Source organism: Sarcophilus harrisii, chromosome 1 (genome assembly GCF_902635505.1).
Source record: "Sarcophilus harrisii chromosome 1, mSarHar1.11, whole genome shotgun sequence".
Lineage (NCBI taxonomy): Eukaryota > Metazoa > Chordata > Mammalia > Dasyuromorphia > Dasyuridae > Sarcophilus > Sarcophilus harrisii.
Genome location: NC_045426.1, coordinates 398,075,791 through 398,100,148, shown reverse-complemented (window position 1 = coordinate 398,100,148; position 24,358 = coordinate 398,075,791). Strand labels below are relative to the sequence as shown.

The 24,358-nt window shown below is 34.7% G+C and overlaps 1 protein-coding gene across 3 annotated transcripts; it reads right to left on the bottom strand.

Annotated features, from left to right (window-relative positions):
• Positions 1 to 814: 814 nt before the first annotated feature.
• On the bottom strand, positions 815 to 23,905 carry ROPN1L (rhophilin associated tail protein 1 like). 3 transcript variants are annotated; one of them, XM_012541202.3, is made up of 6 exons: positions 23,655 to 23,905; positions 22,574 to 22,732; positions 18,295 to 18,418; positions 16,769 to 16,933; positions 3,187 to 3,362; positions 815 to 1,015 (listed from the first exon to the last, which is right to left on the bottom strand). In XM_012541202.3, exons 2-6 carry the CDS (start codon positions 22,702 to 22,704, stop codon positions 940 to 942), a joined length of 672 nt encoding a protein of 223 aa, XP_012396656.1. In that variant the 5' UTR covers positions 22,705 to 22,732; positions 23,655 to 23,905; the 3' UTR covers positions 815 to 939. The 3 variants fall into 3 exon arrangements, with proteins under 3 accessions (XP_012396656.1, XP_012396657.1, XP_012396658.1); XM_012541203.3 differs by lacking the exon at positions 23,655 to 23,905 and adding an exon at positions 23,499 to 23,599; XM_012541204.2 differs by lacking the exon at positions 23,655 to 23,905 and adding an exon at positions 23,216 to 23,492.
• Positions 23,906 to 24,358: the final 453 nt, after the last annotated feature.

Here is a 24,358-nt window from a genome sequence, read left to right as displayed (position 1 = left end):
CCTTTTATTCTAAATCACTTTTTTTTTAATCAGCAGCAGAGATGAATATATGACTGTGAGGCTCCTCAAAAGACAGTCCCCAGCATTAGCACAATGCCTGGCTTTACAAAGCAAGCATTAAAAACTTAATACTTATTCATTTTCATAGCTGATCAATTTTGTGGCTCATCTTTTGTGACATTTATATGGTAATTCTTGTTATAAATTGCCAAAATGTTGAAATTTCCATACTATCTTTTTCTTTTTTTGGCTGAGGCAATTGGGGTTAAGTGACTTGCCCAGGATCACACAGTTAAGAAGTGTTAAATGTCTGAGGTCATATTTGAACTCAGGTCCTCCTGACCTTCAGGGCTGGTGCTCTATTCCATTGCATCACATAGCTGCCCCAAATTTCTATACTATTTTAATGGTTCATGGGAACAGTGGCACAGGAGAAAAATCTTATATCACACCTTCAGAAGCCTCACTTTCCAAATAAGAATTGTTATTTTTCAAAAATAAATGAGAAGATAAAAGTTGAGATTTCAAACAAGTCCACTTTGAAAGTATATTAGCATGGAAACCAAAATAATTACTCCTAATTCTTATTTGGAAAGTGAGGTTTCTGAACATGATTACAAGATTTTTCTTACAAGTCACATTCTTACTTTAATCATTTTTTAAAAACTGAACCCATAATTGCATCTCCTAGAAGAGGAACATACTCTACATTTTAAGACTCCTCATTGCTTAAAGCATGGAAAAATTAAGTGATTTGCCAAAGTTATTACAACCAATATTATTTCCTTAAAAAAAAATCACAGCAAACAAGTTATGTTGGTTATGCACAAAGCTGTATTTGTTGCTAAGTTTTCATAAAGCACTATTTGATTTTTAAAAGCGCTCTCTTCTCTGAAGTAGTGCCATATGTTTTCTGAGAAAATTTCCCCAATTTGCTTCTTAAGCTGAACGGTATTTCTTCTTGTCCTCTATGAAGAAATCTGAAACTCCTATCATTCCATCTTTCCTAGAAACTCTTAAGAAAAAAGTAAAAGACACATTAATATTTTGTTAACAAGCATGGAAATTTTAAAAATTCAGTGAGCATGAAATAATGTGAATACTAAAATTATACTATTATCTCTATTAAGGTATTTCACACCATTAAGGGTTAGCTCAAGGCTAAAACTTTCCTAACTAAACATTATCTTTTGATCCATTTTTTTTAAAACTAGGATTTACTAGTTTCTCTATTTTGCCAGTTTAAAGTTAGTGAACTAACTTCTGTTATCTAATATAAGACCTTAAAAATGAAAAATCATGATTAGATGCTTACTAATTATTTTAAGATTAAAAATTGGCCTTTTTATATATTTAGTTCATGGCATCAAGTTAAAAGGAAGCCCAAAAGTACAAATGTGCTTAAGATTGTATAACGTTCAAGTTAGAAGAGCCCATCAGAGATACACCTTGGCTAATCTGTTCCCAAATAAGAACTTCCTCTTATTTTATCCCTGACAAGTGATCCATCTGGGTATTTAGCTAAAGACCTCCAGTGAAAGGATGACTAGTACAGCTCCTAGGTGCAGCCCAACCTGATGATAATTCTTATTAGAGAAACCCTTATATTAAACCTAAATTTGCCTCTTTACAATTGCCACCCATAACTTCCCATAGGTTCAATGATCTTTTAAATATAGAAATTGTCAAATTGGTACAATGTCCTTGCAGTGGCTAGAAAATGGTACTTAAAGAGTCAAGACAACCTGGATTCAAACTGTGATACTCACTAGCTATTTGACTATCACACTCCAGGCACCCTTTTCTGACACCCTCCAATTCTACAATTATATTACTCTTGGTTTAGCTTTCCTTACATTTTTATCCTTCCCCAATTCTGCAGCTAAACACAGACCATAACTTTTATACTGGCTATGTACTCTCCTTTCCCCATCTTGACCTGGTGGTGACCTAGTATCTTGTTCCTTTATCCTCCTTTAGAAAGAAAATGTTAAATAAAATAAAAACAAATTACACCAACAATATAATTTATATCTAACACAAATGATACCAACTACTACCAATTTATCTTAGACAACTTAAAATTGTGATATGCTTGTTAGGCAGGCTAAGTTAAAGAAGGAATTTAAGAACTCAAAGAACCAAATTGTGTCAATATGGTGTATTTTTTTTTTACTTACAATGCAAATAAATATAAGATGAAAATTATTTCAAAATAATAAAATGTTTGTATTACTTAATGTACCTATTTTTTCTCATGTTTGAGTTACTTATAATAGATAACACAACACATATACCTCTCCTCTCTCTCCTTTGAGACCGAGAAGTTGGATAGCTAACCAGACAACTGAAACAAAAAACATGGTATCATGGCATCTACTATTTAATTTGGAGAAATTAACTTCTATGATTTTCATACATTTAACTATAAAATACTTTTTTCTTTTATACACATTCCACTTTTTTTTCAGTTTTCTATGTCTATAATAACTTTCCTCTTTCTATCTAATGAATTCCATTCTTAAAGGGTTAGTTTTTGAGACACATGCTAGTCAAAGTACCTCACACTCAAAAAAAGCATATAATTACATCACATAATATACCATGTAAATGAAGCAAAATCAACTCAATGAAGAACTGGAATTTAAGTAGCATTTTCCCCAGGCATTTAGAATGTGGAACAATACTGTACTTTTCTGGCTATCTACAGTAGTAACATGCTCTAATTTATCATCCCAGAAATATAAATCTCTTTGATGTGTACAGTTTTCAGTTTCATCAAAAATTTTTAGTTATGTTTCTAATTATCTTTTTCTAAATATTTTAGAAAAAATATTTCTAATTTTTTTACATCACATTATAGTCAAAATTATTTGAAGGACTGAATGTAAAAACCAATATAAACTTACTGAAAAGTTTATTTAATGAGATGAAATTTCTTCCTCAAATGACAAAAATAGAACAGAAAATTAGCCAATACAGTAAAATCAAGAAGATGTTATCTTTAAAAATATTTTGTTTTATGTTCTAAGCACATAAGTTAAAACTTATCAGTCTCACTTTTGGTGTGTAAACAAAGTAAATTATAAGATTACTTAGTTGAAATGTAATGGAAATATGAATTTACCATAGTAGGTTTCCACATTCATTATCATAAAAGATTATCAAATTCAGTTTAACACTTACACTGAGTCTTCAAGATTACTGAGAAAAAGGTTAGTTTCAGTCTCAGGTCTATCCTCATCTAATCCTGAGAGATAAGTAAAGATGAAAGAGAAAGTCTCAAATGGGATACGAGCAGGTCCACCTTCGGGATCTTCTGTAAGAATTTCACAAGCATGCTTCATTGCACTATGTAAGGTCTGGAAACAATACCACCAAAGAGAAAAATGTTAAATTCACTATTTAGTTTCATATAATAATAATTACAACAAAGAGGAAAAATTTTACTGAAATTCTCAAGTTAACTAGAAAAAAAAAGGGGAAGTAAAATAGAATATAATTGATCTAAAAACATCTTTTTGTGTACTATTGAAAATTATGAGGAATTAAAGATCATGAAAATGAAGAGAATATTTATTAAGATGCTATTGGTCTGAAGCTTTAACCTTTTTAAAACTGGTTTTAATTTTATAAACACATATTCAACAAACTTTGAGATTTCTTTCGTGTGTCCGAAATAAACCTCAGATCTTTAGGAGAATTAAAAAGTATTTGCTATGTTCATAATTTTTATTTTCCTGATATTTTATGATTTTATCAGCCCAATATAAGTGCTTATTTATGAATATTACAGATTCTGCTTTGGAGAGTTTACTACTTTTTGAAGGTGTCCCCCCAACGCCATTAAAAGGAATTGATTCTGCATGTTGCTCATATTTACTTAATTCTGTAGGTATATTTTTTGCACTGGGGCTAAATTAGCAATAAAGAATATTTTTCTACTTTCTACTATCCTTGAGTGCTGTATAATTGAAGCAAATAGTTCAGAAATCTCAACATAATACAACAAAAGTGACATAAAATAATTATCAGCCAATAATTATGTCATACTATAATTTCCCATCCAGAAAAAAATAACAGTGCCTTTTATGTGTTGTTTCATAAATGTTGGACTGATGTGAAAATATGTATGTATACAAATTACAAAAATCCTTTAATATAAAATCTCCATCCCCCCCCACAAAAACATGAGGTTTTCTGAAAGAACTTTTGATGGCTCAAATACAACTTCTGATGGAAGAATGTTTCTCAGTTCCAAACTATGCATGATTGATAGGAGTGCAAAAAAGGAATGGGATATGTTTTCTTCTTACAAATGAATAATAAAAAATTTTAAATTAAATGAAAATAAGCAAATAAAGTTGATATTGTTAGTAAAACTGACCTTGAAAATACAATGGAGTTTTTATCTGACCTTCTGAGACATCTAAAAGGTTAAAGCAGCTCCTCAAACTTTGTTTTTTTCTACTCTGCTACTTTCATACTCTTTCCTATGCCTTATATATACCTATCGTTCCCTCCTCCCTCTGCCTGTTGCACTTCTATCAAATCTTTTTAAGCACTGGTTTCAATTTTTTTTAAAGCCTTACTTGACTATGGCAAATCAAGAAATCATCTCACTTCCTTTGTATTTACATAATAGTAACAATAATCACAGCAAAACTAGTAATAGACACTATATAAATGCTATCTATGATTGCATGCCAGGCATTGTGCTACACACTTTACAAATACATTCTTAAGATAGTGTGGCAGACCCTCTATGTAAAGCAATTTTTATGTAACACTAATTTATTCCTATGCACACTCACTTCATTTAGCCTGTATAACAAAGATATACATAAAATACTTTCATATAAGTCAAAAAATGTACTAAAATACAGCATATTAAATACTTTACTATCATAACAGAATTATGAAATTAAAGATAAACTTAATGATAAAGAATGCACAGTAACTGTACAAAAGTTAACAGGGGTGCGTACTATATGCTGTATATGCTGCCCCTTCCCCATCCACAGAACCTGTGTGCCTTTATTTCTGGTGATTGGCTGTGCAATCTTTTGAGATATGGTTGGGGTAGAGATTCTCTTTTTTCTCCCCCTTGTATATCTGATGACAGCAAGCAATATTATCCTCAACTAGTCTCTGAATCCATCTTTACTATGCAAAAAAAAAAAAAATCACTCCAATGATTAAATATTTCTGCCCACTGTTTTGCTGTGAACCTTTTTTTGGGTTTGACCTTGGGTTTTGAAGCTTTCCTTTCTTCTCAATTGTAGAACAAAGCAGATCTATTAAGACAGCCAACTACCAACAATTGAAGAATCCTAATTCAACAGCTCTTTTCCATAAGAGTCAATCAACTCCTCTACATTATTCTCATCCATTTCTAGGTCCAATTCTTGTGCTAATTTTTACAGTCTTGTTGCTCACTTCTTCATCTTTGTCAAATCCACAAAAATCAGGAATGAACAAGTGAAGCATATTTTTCCCCAAATTCTCTATACGAGTTTGTTACTTCTTTCCAAACTTTTCATAATTCTTTAGGTAAAGTAGAATTTGCACAATGCAAATTAATGTAAAAAGAGCTATCTGTATCTCATTTTTTCTTTATTATCTCTATTTTACAGTTTAAGAAACTAAGAGAAACATTAAATAATTTGGCTCAAGATCAAATAACTTAGTCACTTGTCTGAATTAAACCCAATTATTCCTTTTTCTAGGCTCAGTGATTAAAAATAGAGGATAGGGAAGAACAAGTAATTGGTAAGTACTATATGTCAGGCACTATATTATGCACTTTACAAATACTTGTAATATATCTGATAATATTCACATGACACTCTCAGGAGTTAAAAATCATTTAATTTTTTTATTATATGTTGTTATTTCTTTAAAAAAATTGATGAGGGCAAGTAAAATTGAAGCTTAAAGTGTTGATTCTAAAGTTTAGGGCAAAATGACTAATTTCCCCATTTCTATAGCAGGACTTGTTCTCAGTCACAACTCTAATCTCTAATGTACATTTAATTTTCCTGATATACTAATCTGATTTACATTACCACCCTAGCTTAAGGCCTCTGAGGCTGCCAAGTATCATATACAACTTCTTTATCTACTAATTAAAGTCCTCTACAATTGGTTCAAATATACCAGTGTCTAGTTTATTTTTAAATCTTTTCCTTCATGTAGTTCTAGCTATACTAGGATATTAATTTTTCTTGTCCTGGCTTCTCCCAAATTTCAATGTCTTTACTCATACTTTTAATGAAAAGTCTTCTCTGCAAAATGTAATCAATTTCTTGCAAAATCCAATGGCTATTTTTCAGTCTTTCTGACCCCTCTTTACAATGTTAAAGAGCACTAATAGTCTTCTCTTCTCAAGGTTTTTGTGACATTGGTTGGTTATGGTTCTTTTCAAATATGTTCCTAATTCTTGATCTGCTTTTCAGGGTTCACCATCCATATCCTGGCTGCCAATGAGTGCCAAAACAGACTATTTTTTTTTGAGTCATCATATAAAGCTTTATTTTCTCAGGGACTTCATTCAAGCTCCCTTGGATTTAGCTGTCATCTTCAGGCAGACAACTCTCAAAATTCCTCAACTCTTGAGCTCCACATACCCATCTCTGATTTTCTGCTGAACATTTTCCACTTGTGTGCGTCCTATATACATCTCAAATTCAGCTCATGTCCAAAACAGAATTACAGAAATTATTCCACTTACCTCTCCCTCCTAAAGTCACTGTTCTCCTCTCCTATTCTATTGAGAGTGCCACCAGCCACCATTCCTCAAGGTCCACATCTCTTCTCTCAGTCATCCATACCCAGTCAGCTGCCAAGCCTTGTCTGCCTCCCCAGTGTCATTCCCATCCATCCCACTTCTCCACTAACACCACAGGCACCTTATGGCTAAGCCCCCAGCATATCTCACCAAGACCATTACAACATCTTCTTAATGTGTCCATACAGTCTATTTCCTCTCTACTCCGTTTTCCACATTACTGCCAAATTAACATCGCCAAAGCATGAATTTGACTGTGTCACTCTTTTATTCAGTTTCAGTGGCTTCCCATTTTCTTTAAGGTTAAAAATATAAACTGCTCTAATCTGATACTTAAACAATTTTACAATCTGACTCTCACCTTTTTACAAATTACCCAATACCTTCTCACACTTCTACATTTTAATCAAATTGGCCTACTTTCTGTTCTCTGCGCATGATGATGCTCTGTTGCCACCATTCCTCAGCACAAGTTGCCCCTGATGCTTGGAGTACTCTCTTCTCACTATTTTTTCTGAAATTCCTTTCCTAATTCAAGGTCTTCAAATCTTTTAAGAATCTTTCCCCCATCTTGTTTAATCACCTCTTTTATGAAGCCTTTCCTGATTCCTCTCAGTTGTTAATGTCCACACTCCAATCACTGTGTATTTATTGTGTATCTAAGTCATATAATCTGTATTTAAATATGTGCATTATATTCCCTCAATAGGGCAGGAGTGTTTCATTTTCATATTTGGACTCCCCAAAACTGGTTTTTGTTGATTTATTGATTGTTCATATTTCATGAAAATAGGTAGGTGATTTTTGGGTTGGTTTTTATATTTTGTCCAGGGAACTCCTTTTTCAAGGTCTAATTAGATCCTATCCTTTCCATTTAGACTTCCATTTCAACTGAAAAATACTTTTCATATAAAGTCAGAATTCTTTATGGATAGGCTAACATAATAAAAATGGCAATTCTGCCAAAATTTATCTATTTATTCAGTGCCATACCAATCAAACTGCCAAAAAAAATATGTTATAGAACTAGAGGAAATTTTAACAAAATTCATATGAAGAACAAAAGGTCAAGAATATCAAGGGAATTAGTGGGGAAAAAATGCAAAGGAAGGTAGGGCCCAGCCGTATCAGACCTAAAACTATATTACAAAACTCAGTCATCAAAACTATTTAGTACTGGCTAAGAAATAAGATTGGATCAATGGAATAGGTTAGGTACACAAGACACAATAGTCAATGACTGTTGTCTATTATTTGATAAATCTAAAGACTCCAGATTTTGGAATAAGAATTCATCATTTGATAAAAAACTGCTTGGAAAACTGGAAAATAGTATAGAAACTAAGTACTGACCACACACACACTTTCCATCAAGATAAGGTTAAAATTGATTCATAATTTAGACATAAAGGGTGATATTTTAAGCAAATTAGGAGGACAAATTATAGTTTATCTATCAGATCTTTAGAGAAGGGAGGAATTCTATGACCATCTTTGGATAAGGGAGGAATTTAGGACCAAACAAGACAGAGAAACATTATTAAATGCAAAATGGATAATTATGATTTAATTAAGGTGATTTTGCACAAACAAAACCAATATGCAGCTGAGATTAGACAGGAAGCAGAAAGTTGGGAAACAATTTTTACAACCAATGTTTCTGATAAAGGTCTCATTTCTGGTTCAAATTTATAAGAACACAAGTCATTCCCCAAATGATAAAAGGATATGAACAGAAGATCAGATTGTTCAGATGAAGAAATTAAAGTCATATCTATAGTCATATAAAAAAATGCTCTAAAGCACTATTGATTAAAGAAATGTAATTTAGAACAACTCACCACTTCACACACTCACCTATCACATTGGCTGACAGGAAAAATAAAATATCAGGGGCTATGAGAAAACGGGGACACTAACACATTATTGGTAGAGCTGTGAACTGATCCAGTCATTTTGGAGAGCATTTTGGAACTATGCCCAAAGGGCTATAAAAACTGTGTATACCATTTGATCTAGCAGTGCCAATATTGGGTTTGTATCCCAAAGAGAGCATAAGAGAGAGAAAAGGACTCACATGTACAGAATTGTAGCAGCTCTGTGGTGGCAAAGAATTGGAAACTGAGTGCATGCTCATTGATTGGGGAATGACTGAATAAATTTTAGTATATGAATGTGACAGAATGAATGTAGTAAGAAATGTACAGGTTGATTTCAGAAAAGTCTGGAAAGACTTACATGAACTGAGGCTGAGGGAAGCAAGCAAAACACTGTATATAATAACAGCAAAATTATATGATGATCAATCATGAGACTCGGCTCTTTCTCAGAAATTCTAAGACAATTCCAATAGACTTGGGATGGAAAATGCTATCCACATTGAGAAAGAGAACTATAGAAACTAAATGCAGATCAAAGCAAACCAGAACTATTTTCACCTTTTTTCTCCTTTTTTTTTCTCTTTTCCTCCTTTTTTTCCTGATTTTTCTCTCCTAATAGGACTCACATGGAAATGTATACAAAAATGAAAAGTACATGTATAACCTAAAAAATAACCCAAACTCTTACTTGGTCCTTCAATTCCTACTATAATCTTTGTAACTAAACTCAAAAAGACTGTCTTAATGGATATCTTTGCTTTCTTTTTTTTCCCTGGGGCAATTGGGGTCAAGTGACTTACTCAAGGTTACACAACAGCTAGGAAGTGTTAAGTGTCTTGAGTTCAAATTTGAACTCAGGTCCTCTTGACTTCAGGGCTGGTGCTCTATCCACTGCCCCACCTAGCTGTCCCTTTTTTCTCATTCTTAATTCCTTAACCTCTGACTTTATTTCACTATAACAGTTCTCTCCAAATAGTTAATCTTTCTAATTCCAATGGCCTTTTCTCAATCCTCAGGTCTCTTTGATCTCACCTTTACATCCTATCTTTTCCATTAAGACTTCTGTTTCAATTGAAAAACATTTTTCAGTTTCAGAATTCTTCATGAATAGGCTAATATAATATAGAGATCTTTAGCCTTTGACACTATGGACCATTCATTCCTCAATGCTCTCTTCTCTTTCTGTTTTCTAATATGGTTCTCTTCTGGTCTTCCCTCCTTTCTGACTGCTCCTTCTATCTTCTTTGCTTGATTCTTCTCTAAATCACACCTTCCAATTATTGTCACACAAAGGTTTTGTCCTGGGTCATAATCTTCTTTCCCTCCATACTATACTTCATTTGATCTCATCAACTCCAATGGATTTCATTACCATCTCTGTTGATGATGGTTCGAAAAATTTACCTTTCCTAACCCAATCTCCCTGCTGACGTCTAGCTGCTTTTTAGACATCTCGAATTAGATATTCAGTAGACTTCTTAACATGACTTTATCTTTCCCCTCAAAATTCTTCCCCCCCCCCACTACCTTCCTGATACTATAGAGGGCAATGCCATCGTCCCAGTTCTTCAGGCTTGCAACCTTACTATTTCTCATACCCTCTCACACATACCCATCCCACAATATTCAAACCATTGCCAAAGCCTGCCGATTTCACCTTTGCAACATTTTACATATAGGTCCTCTTCATCAGAATTGATCACCACATAATTTTCTTTTTACTGTGTACAATGATCTCCTGGTTCTACTCACTTCACTCCACATCAGTTCATCTAAGTCTCTCCAGCCCTCTGAAATCATCTTGCTGATCATTTCTTATACAGAATAATAATATTCCATATCATATGCCATAACTTTTTCAGTCATTCTCCGACTGATGGGCAGTTTCTTGCCACTACAAAAAAGGGCTGCCATAAACATTTTTGCACATCTGGGTCCCTTTCCCTCCTTTAAGATCTCTTTGGGATAGAGGCCCAGTAGAGATACTGCTGAATCAAAGGGCATGCACAGTTTTATATAGCCTTTTGAACATTGATCCAAATTGCTCTACAGAAGATCAGTTCACAACTCCAATAACAATGCATTAATGTTCCAGTTTTCCCACATTTCTCCCAACATTTATCATCATCTTTTCCTATCATCTTAGAATGGCATCTACTTCTTGAATGATTAAATGACAAATCTTGTTGTTTAATGCCTGATTATTCAAAGAATACCTCAACTTTGAAAATAAGGTACAAAGGATAAAATAATGTCCAAAGTATGATGTCGTATCCAAAAGTGTTCATTGTTTCCTTTAACATTTTCTCTGTTGGTAGGAAAGACCCAGGGTAGATAATAAAATAGAAGGCCAACAATCCCACTTTATGGAATTTGGATTTGTCTCTCTTCCAACATAGGGTTTTTACAAAAGCCTGACTTTCCTTAGCCTATTCTACTGCCATCTAGTGTCAAGATAAACTAGCAAAATATTTGGCAAATTGTCTATATTACGGTACAAAGAATATTTTCTGATTTTAATTTATGGCCAAGAATTCAGTTGGCATGGGGTGCAGTAGATCCTGAAAAACTGACTTGGGTAAGGATAGGTATGAGAGATAAAGGGGGAAAAAGAATGGGGCAGATAATATGTATTGTATCCTTAAGGATTAATCTGCCTATTACTCAGAGATCTTCTCTGAAGATATAATTGTAGCATATATGTCAAAAAGTTTCCAACAACTTGTGTCAACAAAGAGGTATTTTAAGTGAGAAGTTATTAAAAATGACTTTTTCATAGAAAATATACAAGGCTGAAAATTCCATATATTCAAGTCAAGATCAATTGTTGGTTTGACAAATCAATTTCAAAGTATCTGAAAAACCTGAATGATATTCATAGAAACCAATTTGCTATAAGCCTTGAACTCTAAGAAAGGCATACACTCTTAACATTTAGTTTATAACTAAATACCACATAAATAACAGTATATGTACCAATGTCATGTCATGTCATCTTTTTAAATAGCACAATGAAAACAAAAGGAAAATTATGGAACCCACTGTAAAATCTGAAGTAATTCAGCTTTAAAATGTATCTTCAATGTATCTTTAACTTAAAATATAATGTTGGATATAAAGAAATACCCATTATACTCCAAGAATTCATGAAACTAAAAATCTGAAGGAAGTTTCCTCAATTACCCACGAGGGTTTTGAAAGAACTAAACAATTAAAACGAACAAAGGAAACGATCTTAAAGACAAGACTCTTACAGAGCAATATGTTTCCACTAGAGGGACAACCATAAGATTTGGGGGAGAGGGAGAATGGCAAGAGGGTAGTGACTGTATATAGTATGTTGTCTGAAACTGCAGCTTATTTCTTATTTTTATTTCTAAGAGCAACTTATTTCTTATGGGAAAAAATTTTAAAGACACCACATTAGAAAAACAAAATTTTTTTTTGGCTGAGGCAATTGGGGTGAAGTGACTTGTCCAGGGTCACACAGCTAGGAAGTGTGTTAAAAGTGTCTGAGGTCAAATTTGAACTCAGGTCCTCCTGACTTCAGGGCTGGTGCTCTATCCACTGCACCACCTACCTGCCCTCTAAAACAGAACTATTTCTTGTTCATTGTTCTATTTTGTTTTCACAAAGATTAGAGTATAGCTTGAAAGTATTAATTTCCTGCCAAGTACTCAATATAAGTACTTGAAATAATGGATTCCAGTTGTACCTTTTGCTCCACACCATTGGGAATGGGCTTGTTTAACAATTAGTGCTTTTTTCCACAAACAGGTTTAGAATATGTGAGGTGGATTCTCATTCCCCAGTCTATTTATTAGGAGCTGTATTTACTTCCATGATTAGTATCCATCTTCCCTCTGCTTGCTTTTCATGAAAAGCCTCAAAGGAAATAGGGTTAGGGGAGCATGCTCTTATAATAATCTATGTAGTAATTATTAGTATTTTTACATTCAAGTATAAAGAAAGTAGTACTTTCTCAAGCTATTCAAAGTTTACTGCAGGTCTAGGCACCATAATTCAAGATAATCACGCAGGATAGCTCATTATTCTCTAGTCCAGGGATACAGTACATGAAACAGCCTGTTTTTATACTACCAGCAAGCCCAAAATTTTTGTTTTATTTTTAAAAATGTGAAAGTTCCTAGGGTCAGGGCATACAAAAATAGGCTAACATCCTCTATCAGGAGATGGCATAACTAATGTCATTATTAGTTCAAAGTAAAGACTGAACATATATTGAATTCATATGACTCCAAGGTATATACATCCATATGGGTGGGTACTGGGGTAGGAACCATATAAATTTTTAAAATAAGATTAATCACAAATGTATTTTCCAGCAACATATCCCAGAATTACAGAGTTGGAAGGGGCTTTAGTAGTCATCCAGCCCCTCTCAGAATTGAAAGATTATTCCTATAACGATATACCCCAAACAGGTGCTCTGATGGCCTATCCAGGAAAGCCAATGCATTCTAATTTGGATAGCTCTAATTTTATTTCATATCAACTCTGAATCTGCCTCTCTAACTTTTACCCCCCTTGTTTCTTGCTCTGCTCCTTGAGATTCAAAGAAAACAAATCCCTCTTCCAATAACTTTTTAAAGTGTATTTTTATCTTTATTGCTTCCACCAATTCTTTCAATTGTTAATCCTTCTACAAATCATAATTGGCTCTTGTAACATGCCAGATGACATCCTTTGGATGGTCCTCAGCTTATCGTAAAATTTCCTAAAAATTGTGGTGACCTCCAAAACATAACACAATGCTTTAGAGATTGATCTAACTGGAAAAGAGTATAGAAGGAATATTGCCATTTAATTTCTTGAAGTGAGGCTGTTGTCTTAATGACTTCCAAGAACATGATAGCTTTCTAGGCTCTCACTTAGCTTGGGGTCCATTAGAATGACTCCCTCCCAACCTATCTTTTTCAAACTGCTGTTTAACCCAAGCTACCACTCCACTCCGCTTACCTTTTCTTGTGAAACTGACACCAGAATGTTTAATTTTGTATTTGTTCCTACTATATTTCATCTAGTTAGAATAAAAATAAATAATTTGGGGAAAAGAGAAGGAAAAATATGTATATCTCACTATTAAAAATAACATTATAAAAACCTTTGCTTTAAGGTTTGCAAAAACTTTAAAGTTTCTCCTCCTACATGATATCTGGTGAGATGTTTCCTCGATGGCATAATCTAAACTTCTTAAAACATGTGAGCAATGGACTCATTTGCCAGTACAATAAACGTGTACTATTAGTCATCAACTGATAGAATGTGTAGCTTTATTCATGACAAAATGTCGCCATCTAGTGTAAAAACATTTTAAACAGATGAATGTTTTTAAAACATGTTTCTCGTTTAGCTTTTGATTTTCAAAAATAGGGAGATAAGCATTTAACATATGAACTTTTTAAATAACTAAACTGAAAAAGTTTCAGATAATAAATTTAATAAAATAGTGTGTTGTATGTGTGTGTGTATATATGTATATGGGTTCCTCCGAGAATTGAATTTACTTTCTTGTCCTTGTTCTTCCATATATATAGTGAAATGCCTCAATGCCATTCTGATCTTCTCTCCATTTTATATATACAAGTGATACTGAAAATTTGTACAAAGATATAGCAATAATTTATCATGTCAGTTACCAGAAGCTCTTGGGCCAGTAGTTACGACCATGCCCAGGGTTGACATTATAAACTCCAAACCAGAAGTAGTTGTGTCCAAGGTAAAAAAAATTTTTTCATTACACTTCTTTGCCTTTTTTTTCCTCCAGACTAATAATATTTGCATATTTCCATTTTTGGAGTTTCATAGCTATCTCCCTTTTCACATATGAACAGATTATCTCTTTTTAACATTTTCCCTAATCAAGAATCATCCTTCACTAATCACACTATCATGTCAAATTATCTTTTCCTCTGTTTTCTGCCACTTGAAATTCCATTTTGCAAAGGTCTTTGAAATTCTCTTTCTGGCCCTCTTTCCTCTCTCCAACAACTTTTGTGGGCATCCAAGAAATATAGAAGTTTCTTGAGAATAATTTATAACTATACATATTATAACTATAACAGTTATTTCATTTATGTGTTATACAGGCTATCTATGCCCTCTTAAATGTTTAACAGGTCTTTTCTTCTAAATCTGTTAAATTATTTCACTTGGTGATTTCATCAGCTCCTAAGGATGTAATTATCTCAATGGTGATGATTCTCAAATCTACCTTTCCTGTCCCAATCTTTGTGCTGATCTCCAGCCTTGCATCTCCAACTGCTTGTTAAGATATCTCAAACTAGATGTCCAGCATGTGCAATTCTGAATTCATTATTGTTATCCTTTATTATTATCCTTTAAACCCATATCCTATTATCCAATCTTTCCAATAACTGTAAAGAGCAATATTCATCCTTCCAATCCCTCAGATTCACAATCCTAGGAGTTATCATGGAATTCTCACTCTCCTTCAGTCCCTATATTGAATTTGTTGCCAAAGCCTGTCAATTTCCCCTTTGCAATCTCTATTACATACCCTCACTTTGGTGCAGGTGTGCTCATCACCCTCATACCCATACTATTGCAGTGGCCTGCTAGTAGTTGGGCTGCCTCAAGTCTCTCCTCACTCCAACCTAATCCTCCTCCCCTTCAACTCACCAAAATGATCCTCCCTACAATGAGTTTCATTTAATTGCCTCCAGGAACAAATATAAAATAATAATCTGGTGTTCAAAGCTTTCATAACTAACTCCCTTCCTCCTTCAGTCTCTCATACCTTACCCTCCTGTCACAAGGAGTCCTATTGACCAAGACATTCCCATCCTTCAGCTCAGGGCATATTCTGTTGGCTGCCTCCATGCCAGGAATTCTCTTCCCTCCTCATTTCTGCTTCTTGGATTCCCTAGTTTCTTTGAAGTCGCAGTTAAATCCCTCTATTTTCCTCAACTTCCCTTAAATCCAGTACTTTCCCTCTCATTACAGCTCCTCCTTTGGTTTTGCCTTTTGTCTCCCATTAGACTGTGAGTTGCTTGAGGACAGATTATTTTAGTTTCTTTCTGTATTCCCAGTTCTTAGCATTATAATAAGTGCTTAATAAATGTTAATTAACTGATATTTTACACAGTATCTGCAAAACACTCAAATCACTTATTGTAGTTTATTTGATTATGGTTCTGAAGTAGAATTATTTTATGCTTTCTTTATAAATGAGGAAAGCATGAAAAACAGATTAGGTTAAGACAAGAAATGAAAGGACTTTTCTATTTAACAGTGATGGCAGATTTGGCTTTGTTTTTTAATTTGCCAGCATTTTTTCTGTGATTAGTAATGTGATTTTTTTCAGAAAATACATTTAAATAATGTCACTGAATTTAAAAAGATCAAGATTTAAAAACAGATTGGTGATTCCATAAATACTCCCCTCCCCCAAAGAAGATCATAACTGCATTGTGACTAAGAGTTGATGTGATCAAAAAATGTATGACCCTAGGAGTCAATCTGTCAATGAGGTCCTTTCAAACTTAAATAGGCTGCTCCAGACTCATATTTGAAGGGCCTGGTATGTTCTCTGAATAAGTCAGGTCATTGTCATGCTGTAGCATGAATATCACAAGGAGGCACATCAGAGTTCAGTTTTAGATTATGGAAATAAACTGTAAAATGAAAATTACAGGCCATAAATAAAATTACTGAAGAGGTTATAGTGCTTCTCAACTTTAGTTATTCAAAGTCATAAATCTATTTATGTTTTCGATGTTTAGAGGCAGCCAGGTGAACTCAGTAGATTAGAATGTGCTAGGGTTTGTAATTACGAAGAATTGAGTTCAAATCCAGCCTCAGACACTCAAGCTGGGCAGGTCACTTAGCCTGTTTTTTTTCAGTTTCTTCAACTGCAGAATTGTAATAAAGCACCTATACCTCCTATGGTTATTGTAAGGCACAAACAAGATAATAATTGTAAAGCATTTAGCATAGCCTCTGACACATAAGAGGCACTATATATAAATGCTTTATTTCCTTCTCTTCCCTCCCTCCTTTCCCTTTTGGCTGTCCTATACAAAAAGTTATTAAAATGCTATCTGTAGACACCTACCCCACCCAGCATGCTACAAGCAAGTGAGAAAAATTTCATCCATTCTACTGTGTCTTCTTCCATAGGATCCATTCTGAGAATGAAACCGAGTGTTTCTACTGGCAAGCACAGAGTCTTCCATTTCTGCTGAAGTTCTCTTAAATCCACAATTTTTTTGTGAGAAAGCTTTAAGAAATAGAAATGAAAAGTTAAAATCATGTAGAATAGAATAAAAAGCAGTTTTAAACAAAAATACTGATTGCCATTCTAAATTTCAAGTACTCTAAGAAAATTGTCTTCTCTTTCATGTGTGAAAAAAATTAAGAGAAACTCATAATAATGTATAATAATGTATGTCAAAAACTTCAAACTGGAAGGCATACTCTAAAGATGATTTAATTCAACCTCCATTATGAGGAGGGAATTGAAGTCATAAGAGATGAAGTAGTTTTCCTAAAGCTACACAAAGAATCTTATACCCACAATTCAACTTGTTTCTTAAAAGAAAAATCCTTCAAAAGATGTATAATAAATAATTATTATATTCTGAAGTTTCAAGATACAAAGGCCATTAATAATTATGGAGGCTTTGTTTCACTCTAATAAAATTTCTACAGATTCTTCCTAAATTGAAATGGAGACTTTAGGTGAAGAAACATGGTTCACTGTCAGATATTCTTTATGCTTATGATGTAACTACTTCCTAGACACCTCCAGAAGTAGTATATGATACTACTATGATCCTAAAGGAGATGGTACTTTCCTCTTTAGATAGATGAGGGGAAAAAATTACAAACAAGATGGGATATATCATTAATTAGTTCATGTATCGGATACCATCTTATTTTTTTTTTAATCCAGTAGTTTTTGTATGAATAAAATTGCAAATCATTTTCTAAATTATTTATTCCCTTTGTCTTTTCAACCTTGTATACATTTTTGACTTTTAAAAATGTAGCACATATTTAAAAATAAATGGTTTAGTATAAAGTTGAAATTTTCTGATCTTTACTTTTGCAAGGTGTTCTTGCATTTAGTTTTTCTTTCAGGAAGGTATATAACACCCATGTGGCACAGTGCCTTGTCAAGCTCTTCAGGCTTTTCACAGACTCAACCTAATCTTGGTTCAAAAGATTAAGGGAATAAATAATTTAGATGAATTATAACTTTATTCACAGAAAAACTACTGAATAAAAAAAGAAGATAGTATCCAATATATAAATTAATTCATGATAATGTAAAATTTAGGTGATGAGAATAATCTTACTTAGGGAAACAACAGTTTATCATTTAAGTTTGAAGCATGTTATTTAGATGTGCTTCCTCTTCAAATAAACTTTTAAAATTTGTTGGATATGAAAATAAAACTTAATATTTCTTATCTTGAATAGATTTGATTTTAAGAACTAAAAAACTAAACTACAGAAATAATATTAGAGTTACAATTCAAAGAGGCTACATCATTATATGGGTGTTTTTTTTAATGGGGGGAAGGATGGCAGGGGAACCAACTGGTTGTTGGTTGGATAGGATAGGTTTTTTTGTACCTGCTTATGTAAAACTTTAAGTAGTCCTCTTGTCAATCCTGAATCTGTTTTCTGGGTAGCAACTGGCAATTCAACTCTCTCCTTTACAGGAAGGGGATCACCTTTTGACAAAGCTGAAAAATATCTAACAGTAAAAGAAACATTTTAGAAAAAGCTCATAGGAGCACTATTTATAATATGAATAATTTAATTTTGTGAGTGGTTCCAAAAAGTCAAAAGATAAATGAAATGTTAGCCAAAAAATGAACTTAAACTTTTCATTTAGGCTCTTGCATTCATCTAGAACAAAGGTTAAAAGTCAAACAGAAACAGGGACCACTAAACTGTATATAAAGAGCCTTTATACATTTTACGGCATTTTTATTTTGTTAAACATTTTTAAACTATATTTAAATCTGCTTCAGGCTACATTCAGGAGTTCTGTGGATCTCATGTGATCTACAGGCCATCTGTTTTGACATTTCCTATCTAATGCATCAAATCTAATTTAATATTTGAGTTCTCAAGTAGTTGCATTGTTCTGACTTTCTCAACTGTTTAAAATTTTTTTGGCCCCCCTCCTCTTTGAAGTTTTTCTAAAATACTAATATATCAAAAATAAGTTTCCCATTATGATGTTATCATTAGAAGTCCCAATTCAAGCAGATTTCCTCTTAATTAACTAGTGATCATCATAAAACCGGATGCTAATCACCTAAGTTCTGCTGCACTAAGGAAGACACCTTAATCTACCTGTGCTTTCCTAACACTTTCCAATAATCATAACCCTTTACCATTTCCCATCAACTCCTTTCATTTTTCCTTTCTAAAACATAGTAGGGACTACTCAAGTTTGAAGCCTTTCCCAATGGATTCAAAGAATTAGCACAGTCAATTGGGAAATTGTTATTTCCCCAGGCTCTGGGGAAAAAGGATAAATACTTGAGCAGAGATGGTCATAGCACTGACTACTACTAAATGTATGCATGCAGAATGACTTCTTTGCTGCTCTTTGGTACATGTAGTAAATATAGCTCATTTCTTGAACCTAATTCATTTCAGCACTCTACTCATTAGGCAAGTACTCATGTATGAAATAACATCTTACTAAGGTGGGGTCTGTCCAGAGCAAAAAACCTCATGGAATTCAGGTAACAGACTCATGATCTTCTAAAAATCCTATTTTTTCCCCTACTAGCTCCTGTAACCATGGAATCCTCTTTAATATGAGGAGGAAGAATTTAAAACACTTGCATTTTAATAGTCTTGAGGTTTTCAAAATGCTTTATATACATTGGGTTCAAATGATCATCAAAACAACCCTATGAGGTAGGTCAATACACTAATTATTTAGTCCCCATTTTATATTAAATGGAATTCTAGAATAGTAAATTGGTATAACCAATGTTATCCAGATAAACGGCAGAACTAAGCCACAATCTTAGGTCTTCTGACTAACAGAAGAAACAAAAAAGATTAATATTAAAAAAATAAGTAGGGTTTACTAAGAATTTGTGGTCTAGATTATTTTTACTATTTTAAGGCCTGAAAATTATATTTACAAAGGTAATTTAAAGATATGTTATCTATTTTTGTTCCATAATGTTTTTGTTTTCTTCTGTTTCACAAATTTTGCTCAACATAATTTATGAAATTTGTCATCAATGATGTCTGCAATACTTGCAGTTTTACACCTATTTTTATGCTTAAATATTATCCTTTATGACATATCAGGCAAAGACATCAACAACCATCCTTTATTAATTCATCAATTCAGGCTCCAAGGGTGTTGGAAGATATGTGTCCTTTTAATCAACTATATCACAATGATATTACCTAAAACAAGGGAGTCCCAAGATGATGTAATATTGCATCATACATGCAGCTTGTAAAAACTTTTCCCAGTAAAATTGATAGGAATCTTATATATTTTTCATTAAAATTAATTTTTAGTGAAATGGAGGACAAATCTAGAAAAGCCAGAACGATATAATTTCGATGAAAAATAAACTGAAACAAAGTAGGACTAGCTTTTTTGGCAAGTATTTTTAAATAGGATAGACAAGCTTGGCTGAATGAGAAGAATTAAAATTGATTCATTCTCCATCATCTAAGATGCTCTTATTATGTAAGAACTTGACATTAGAAGCTTGTCTTTAATTGGCCACAGAGAAATACTATTTTAAGTTTTTTAAGTTCACCTCAAAACTAAAACTGTGCTTAAAAGTTGTGTTAATAACCATTATGATCAAGTTATTGATTTAATATTTTAAATTAAACTTGAAATGGGGAGGTGGTTCAGTGATCTCTTAAGCATTGCTGATCACAGTCAATCAAACCAAGATAATATGTTTTTGGATTAATATGTTACTGGATTAGGGGAGTTAACTAGGTAATAATCCTTGGAATACATACATACTTATCTTATTTTAGAAGGTTGGGGAGCTAACTAGTATAAATGGCTAAGACCCAAGTTAGGAAAACTTGGGTTCAAATACAGCCTCTGACACATGGCAGCTTGTATGACCTTTCATGTCTTCTTAACATACTCCTTTCTCCGAAAACCTAGACTGTAAACTATTGTATAATTATCTAATTGCCTATACTAATGAAAGCATAAAATATTTCCAAAACTAAAATGGTTTAAATCACATACATAAGTATCAATTGAAAATACTTCAGTTCCCATCTTATGGATAAATAACATAAAATGAGGTACCTAGTTTAATCAATATAAATTTGAGGAGCATTTATCACAGTACTTCTTGGATATGAGGGAAAATGAACTTCCTGGTCAGAGAACATGGATTTTGATTTAGTGATTTAGCATTATCTATTTTCACTTCCTTGAAATGGGAAAACATTAAAACAATCTCAGGAAAATGAATAAAAAAAACTTTAAAATCCTACATTTTTCATTTATACAGCATTTTAAAGCCCTGATGAGAACTTTTACATAGTCTTGTTTCTTTGTATCTCAGAAACTCTAGTAGGTTGGAGTTATTTTATAAGTGTTTCCAGTTTTCTTTTTTTTTTTCCTTGTAGGGAAATAACCAGATAAGTAAAAAATAATTTTAAAAATATGTCAAGGTATTTGGATAACTGGCCAGCCTTGGGTTTAGCTTGTGACACACTAGTTGCTTGATTGTTTAGATTTATCATCTAATCTCCTAGGACCCTGTGGGCAACTTTAAATTATAAATAAGTAGTGATTCTGAGTTTCCACACCAAGATATTCCTAAACAGATGGCAGGTTTGACTTCATTTCCCCCCAAAAAATCCTTACTACACAGAATTCAATAATAGAAGTAGAGGCAAATGATTTCCACCAGGAATCATAAAAGAATGGGGCAATGGACTTTTGAACCCATTGTGACCTACTGAACAATGGAACTTCTGGCAGAAAGGATGGCCATAGAAGGAATTAGGGAAAAGAACTACAACTATAACAGAGAACAACAACAATGGAAAGTGAAAGGATCAATGAGCTTAGTCTTCCTTCACAACCCTCAGATGGTGAAGTGGAGGGGGGATAGAAGTTGGCAAGTACAATCCTCTAAATTCCTTGCCCAGTCAGGTGGCCACAGAATAACATTTCTAAATGCAGAAAATTAAATAAATTGGATTAGAAAAGAAACCAATTATATACTTAAATACATATATCTTTTCTAAAAATTGAGATTTCTCTCAAATCTCTAACTAGGAACCTAGGTTAAAAGACCCCCTCCCCCTTCCTTCCAAACGGTTCTTCACACTTTCTATGAGCAGCAGCGACCCTGACATATAAGAATTTAACTATGAGGTAAGACAAACATCCCAAGCACCTTCACTTTAAAACAAAACTTTTTAAAGAATGTCACAAAGTTATCTGAGCTCAGACTTCACTAATTCCTGTAAGTGTGTATATGCTTTTCGAGTTCTCCCCCAATCACATTTCTAAACATAAAAAAAAAAAAAAAAAAAAAAAAACCAACAACAATGGAGCAGCCAATCAGGGAATAGTCTCTCTTAGCAAGGTGTTCGCGCGGACCAATCACAGGTAGTGTGTTAGTTATCCCTAAATTGTCAATGCATAGAAGAGGGAGAACAGTTCCTGGCCAAAGAAAAATCCTATAACTTGGGGCAATTAAGACTTTCACTAAAATAATTTTTAACAAGAAAATAGTTACAACAGCATAGTGTCCATTTAAGAAAAAGGCTTTAGAGTTCCTTTGTTGAAATATCACTGATTTCGAACAAAAATCCAACCCAAGCAAAGCAGAGGAGCTGCTTCAGGTGATTCCAAAGATGACACTCTTACCCTGCAGACCACTGTAATACATCGGTTGGTTGAGTTCTAATAGCAGCTTTGGTGAATTGTTTCAAGATATCAGGAAGTTCTGGGGGTATATGAATCTGCTGAGCGCAGAACATAGTATCTGGAAGAGGCATGATTCTTCGGTATTTTAGCAACCCAAGCCTGAAAAGAAAAATAAGTAAAATGTCCTACGGGTATAATTAAGAGGTTTACTGGTCTATTTGCCCTAAGAGGAGGATCATATTTACTTTTGTTATCCTGATTTTTTAGGGGAGAAACTTAGGGTAGAGACGAGGCTGACTGCAGATGGTCGTCAAGCTTCCTGGGTATTTTGGGGAGAGGAGAGAGGAAGTAGGGAATCACAAAAAAAAAATAGCATTTTTCATCAGGGTGAGGATGAATTTTTTTTTTTTTTTAAGCTTCCCCACCATTGGACCTGGAGTCAGAAAGACTCATCTTCCTGAATCCATAAATCTCGGTCCCGGACACTAGCTGTATGAACCTGGGAAAGTCACTCAGTCCGTTTCTTCTCAGTTTCCTCATCTGTAAAATGAGCTGGAGAAGGAAATGGCAAGCCACTCCAGGGTCTTTTCCAGGAACCCCCCAAACGGAGTCGCAAAGAGATGGACAAAGACTGAAAACTACCCAACCACAGTTCCGGCCCAGCCTCCGTCAGCAGCAAGACCACTCCTTTGGGGAAGCCGGCCCTCGGGATAAGAGTTTCCTAACTCGGTCGGCTGACCCCCGCCTCCTGCTTCTCCTCTCGGGGAACTGGAAGGCTTCGGACCCCAGAGCAGAAAGGCTGTGGCGTTCGGACTTATCCCACAGATGGGGAGCAGCTTCGGGGAAACCGCTGCCGCCGAGGGGGCTGGACCTGAGCATGGGAGACTTCCTCAAGGGGGAACGAAGCTGTTGGGACAGCTCTTACCGGCTCCTCCTGATCCACTGAAAATGAGGACCAACGGCGGATCCTCGAGACTACCCCACCAACCAGGCCGCGGGTCACGGGGTGGGGTCACGGGGTGGGCTCGCGATTGTTTCGCGCCGTATCCAGGCAACGAGGACGCGCGCGGGGTTCACCTACCTGCTTCCTCACCGCTGAATCCGTCGCCGCGCAAGCGCATAGACGTTTGGGGGCTGGGCTGGAAAGATGAATGGAGAGGTGTTTTGTACTTGTTTCGCTTGGGTTTAGGAGAGCGCGGAGATGGTGCCTACACCTTCCATTAACAGGCGGAGCTGGGTAGCGGGTTTGTCACATTCTCCATCTTTACCCCGAGCTCGGGTTGAAGGCGGGGCAGCAACCTAATTTACCCTGTCTTTGGAAGGGAGGCATGGAAATAGGTGGGGACCTTCAGCGGGGCATCGCTGCCCGGAGGACGAGGGCTGACTGCCCTCGGAGTCAGGAGAGACTCTGTGGAGTTCAGGGCTTGCTTTCAACACATATACAGGGTGTGTAACCTTGGACGTCATGTCCTTCTCATTGCCCCCTCCCCCTGCCCCTGCCCCCGGCTCCCAGTCTCGGAGCAGTTGCTGGTGAGCCCCAGCACAGGGGAGTGTCCCTCCTCGGGAGCTCCATACCAATGACCGAAGGCCACACAAGGTCGGACGCTCCAAAAGATAAGCTTTGGAGGGAACAGGCTAAATGAACCAAGTGAAAACAATTCATGTCAGGGAATGTGAAAAGAACGCTGATTTGGTTTATTGTACTACCACTTTTATCCTGGGGACCCAATGTTACACAAACAATTCGTAGACTATGAGTAATTTACGTTTGATTAACAACCCCCT

What these genes read in the sequence shown, in the direction of transcription:
- ROPN1L (XM_012541202.3), bottom strand. Translation starts at nt 22,704, where the DNA reads ATGCCTCTTCCAGATACTATGTTCTGCGCTCAGCAGATTCATATACCC. An exon ending in GTATTACAGTGGTCTGCAGG is followed by an intron (nt 18,419 to 22,573) that starts GTAAGAGTGTCA and finishes TTTTACTGTTAG; the next exon opens with ATATTTTTCAGCTTTGTCAA. An exon ending in CTTGTAGCATGCTGGGTGGG is followed by an intron (nt 3,363 to 16,768) that starts GTAGGTGTCTAC and finishes TATTGTTTCCAG; the next exon opens with ACCTTACATAGTGCAATGAA.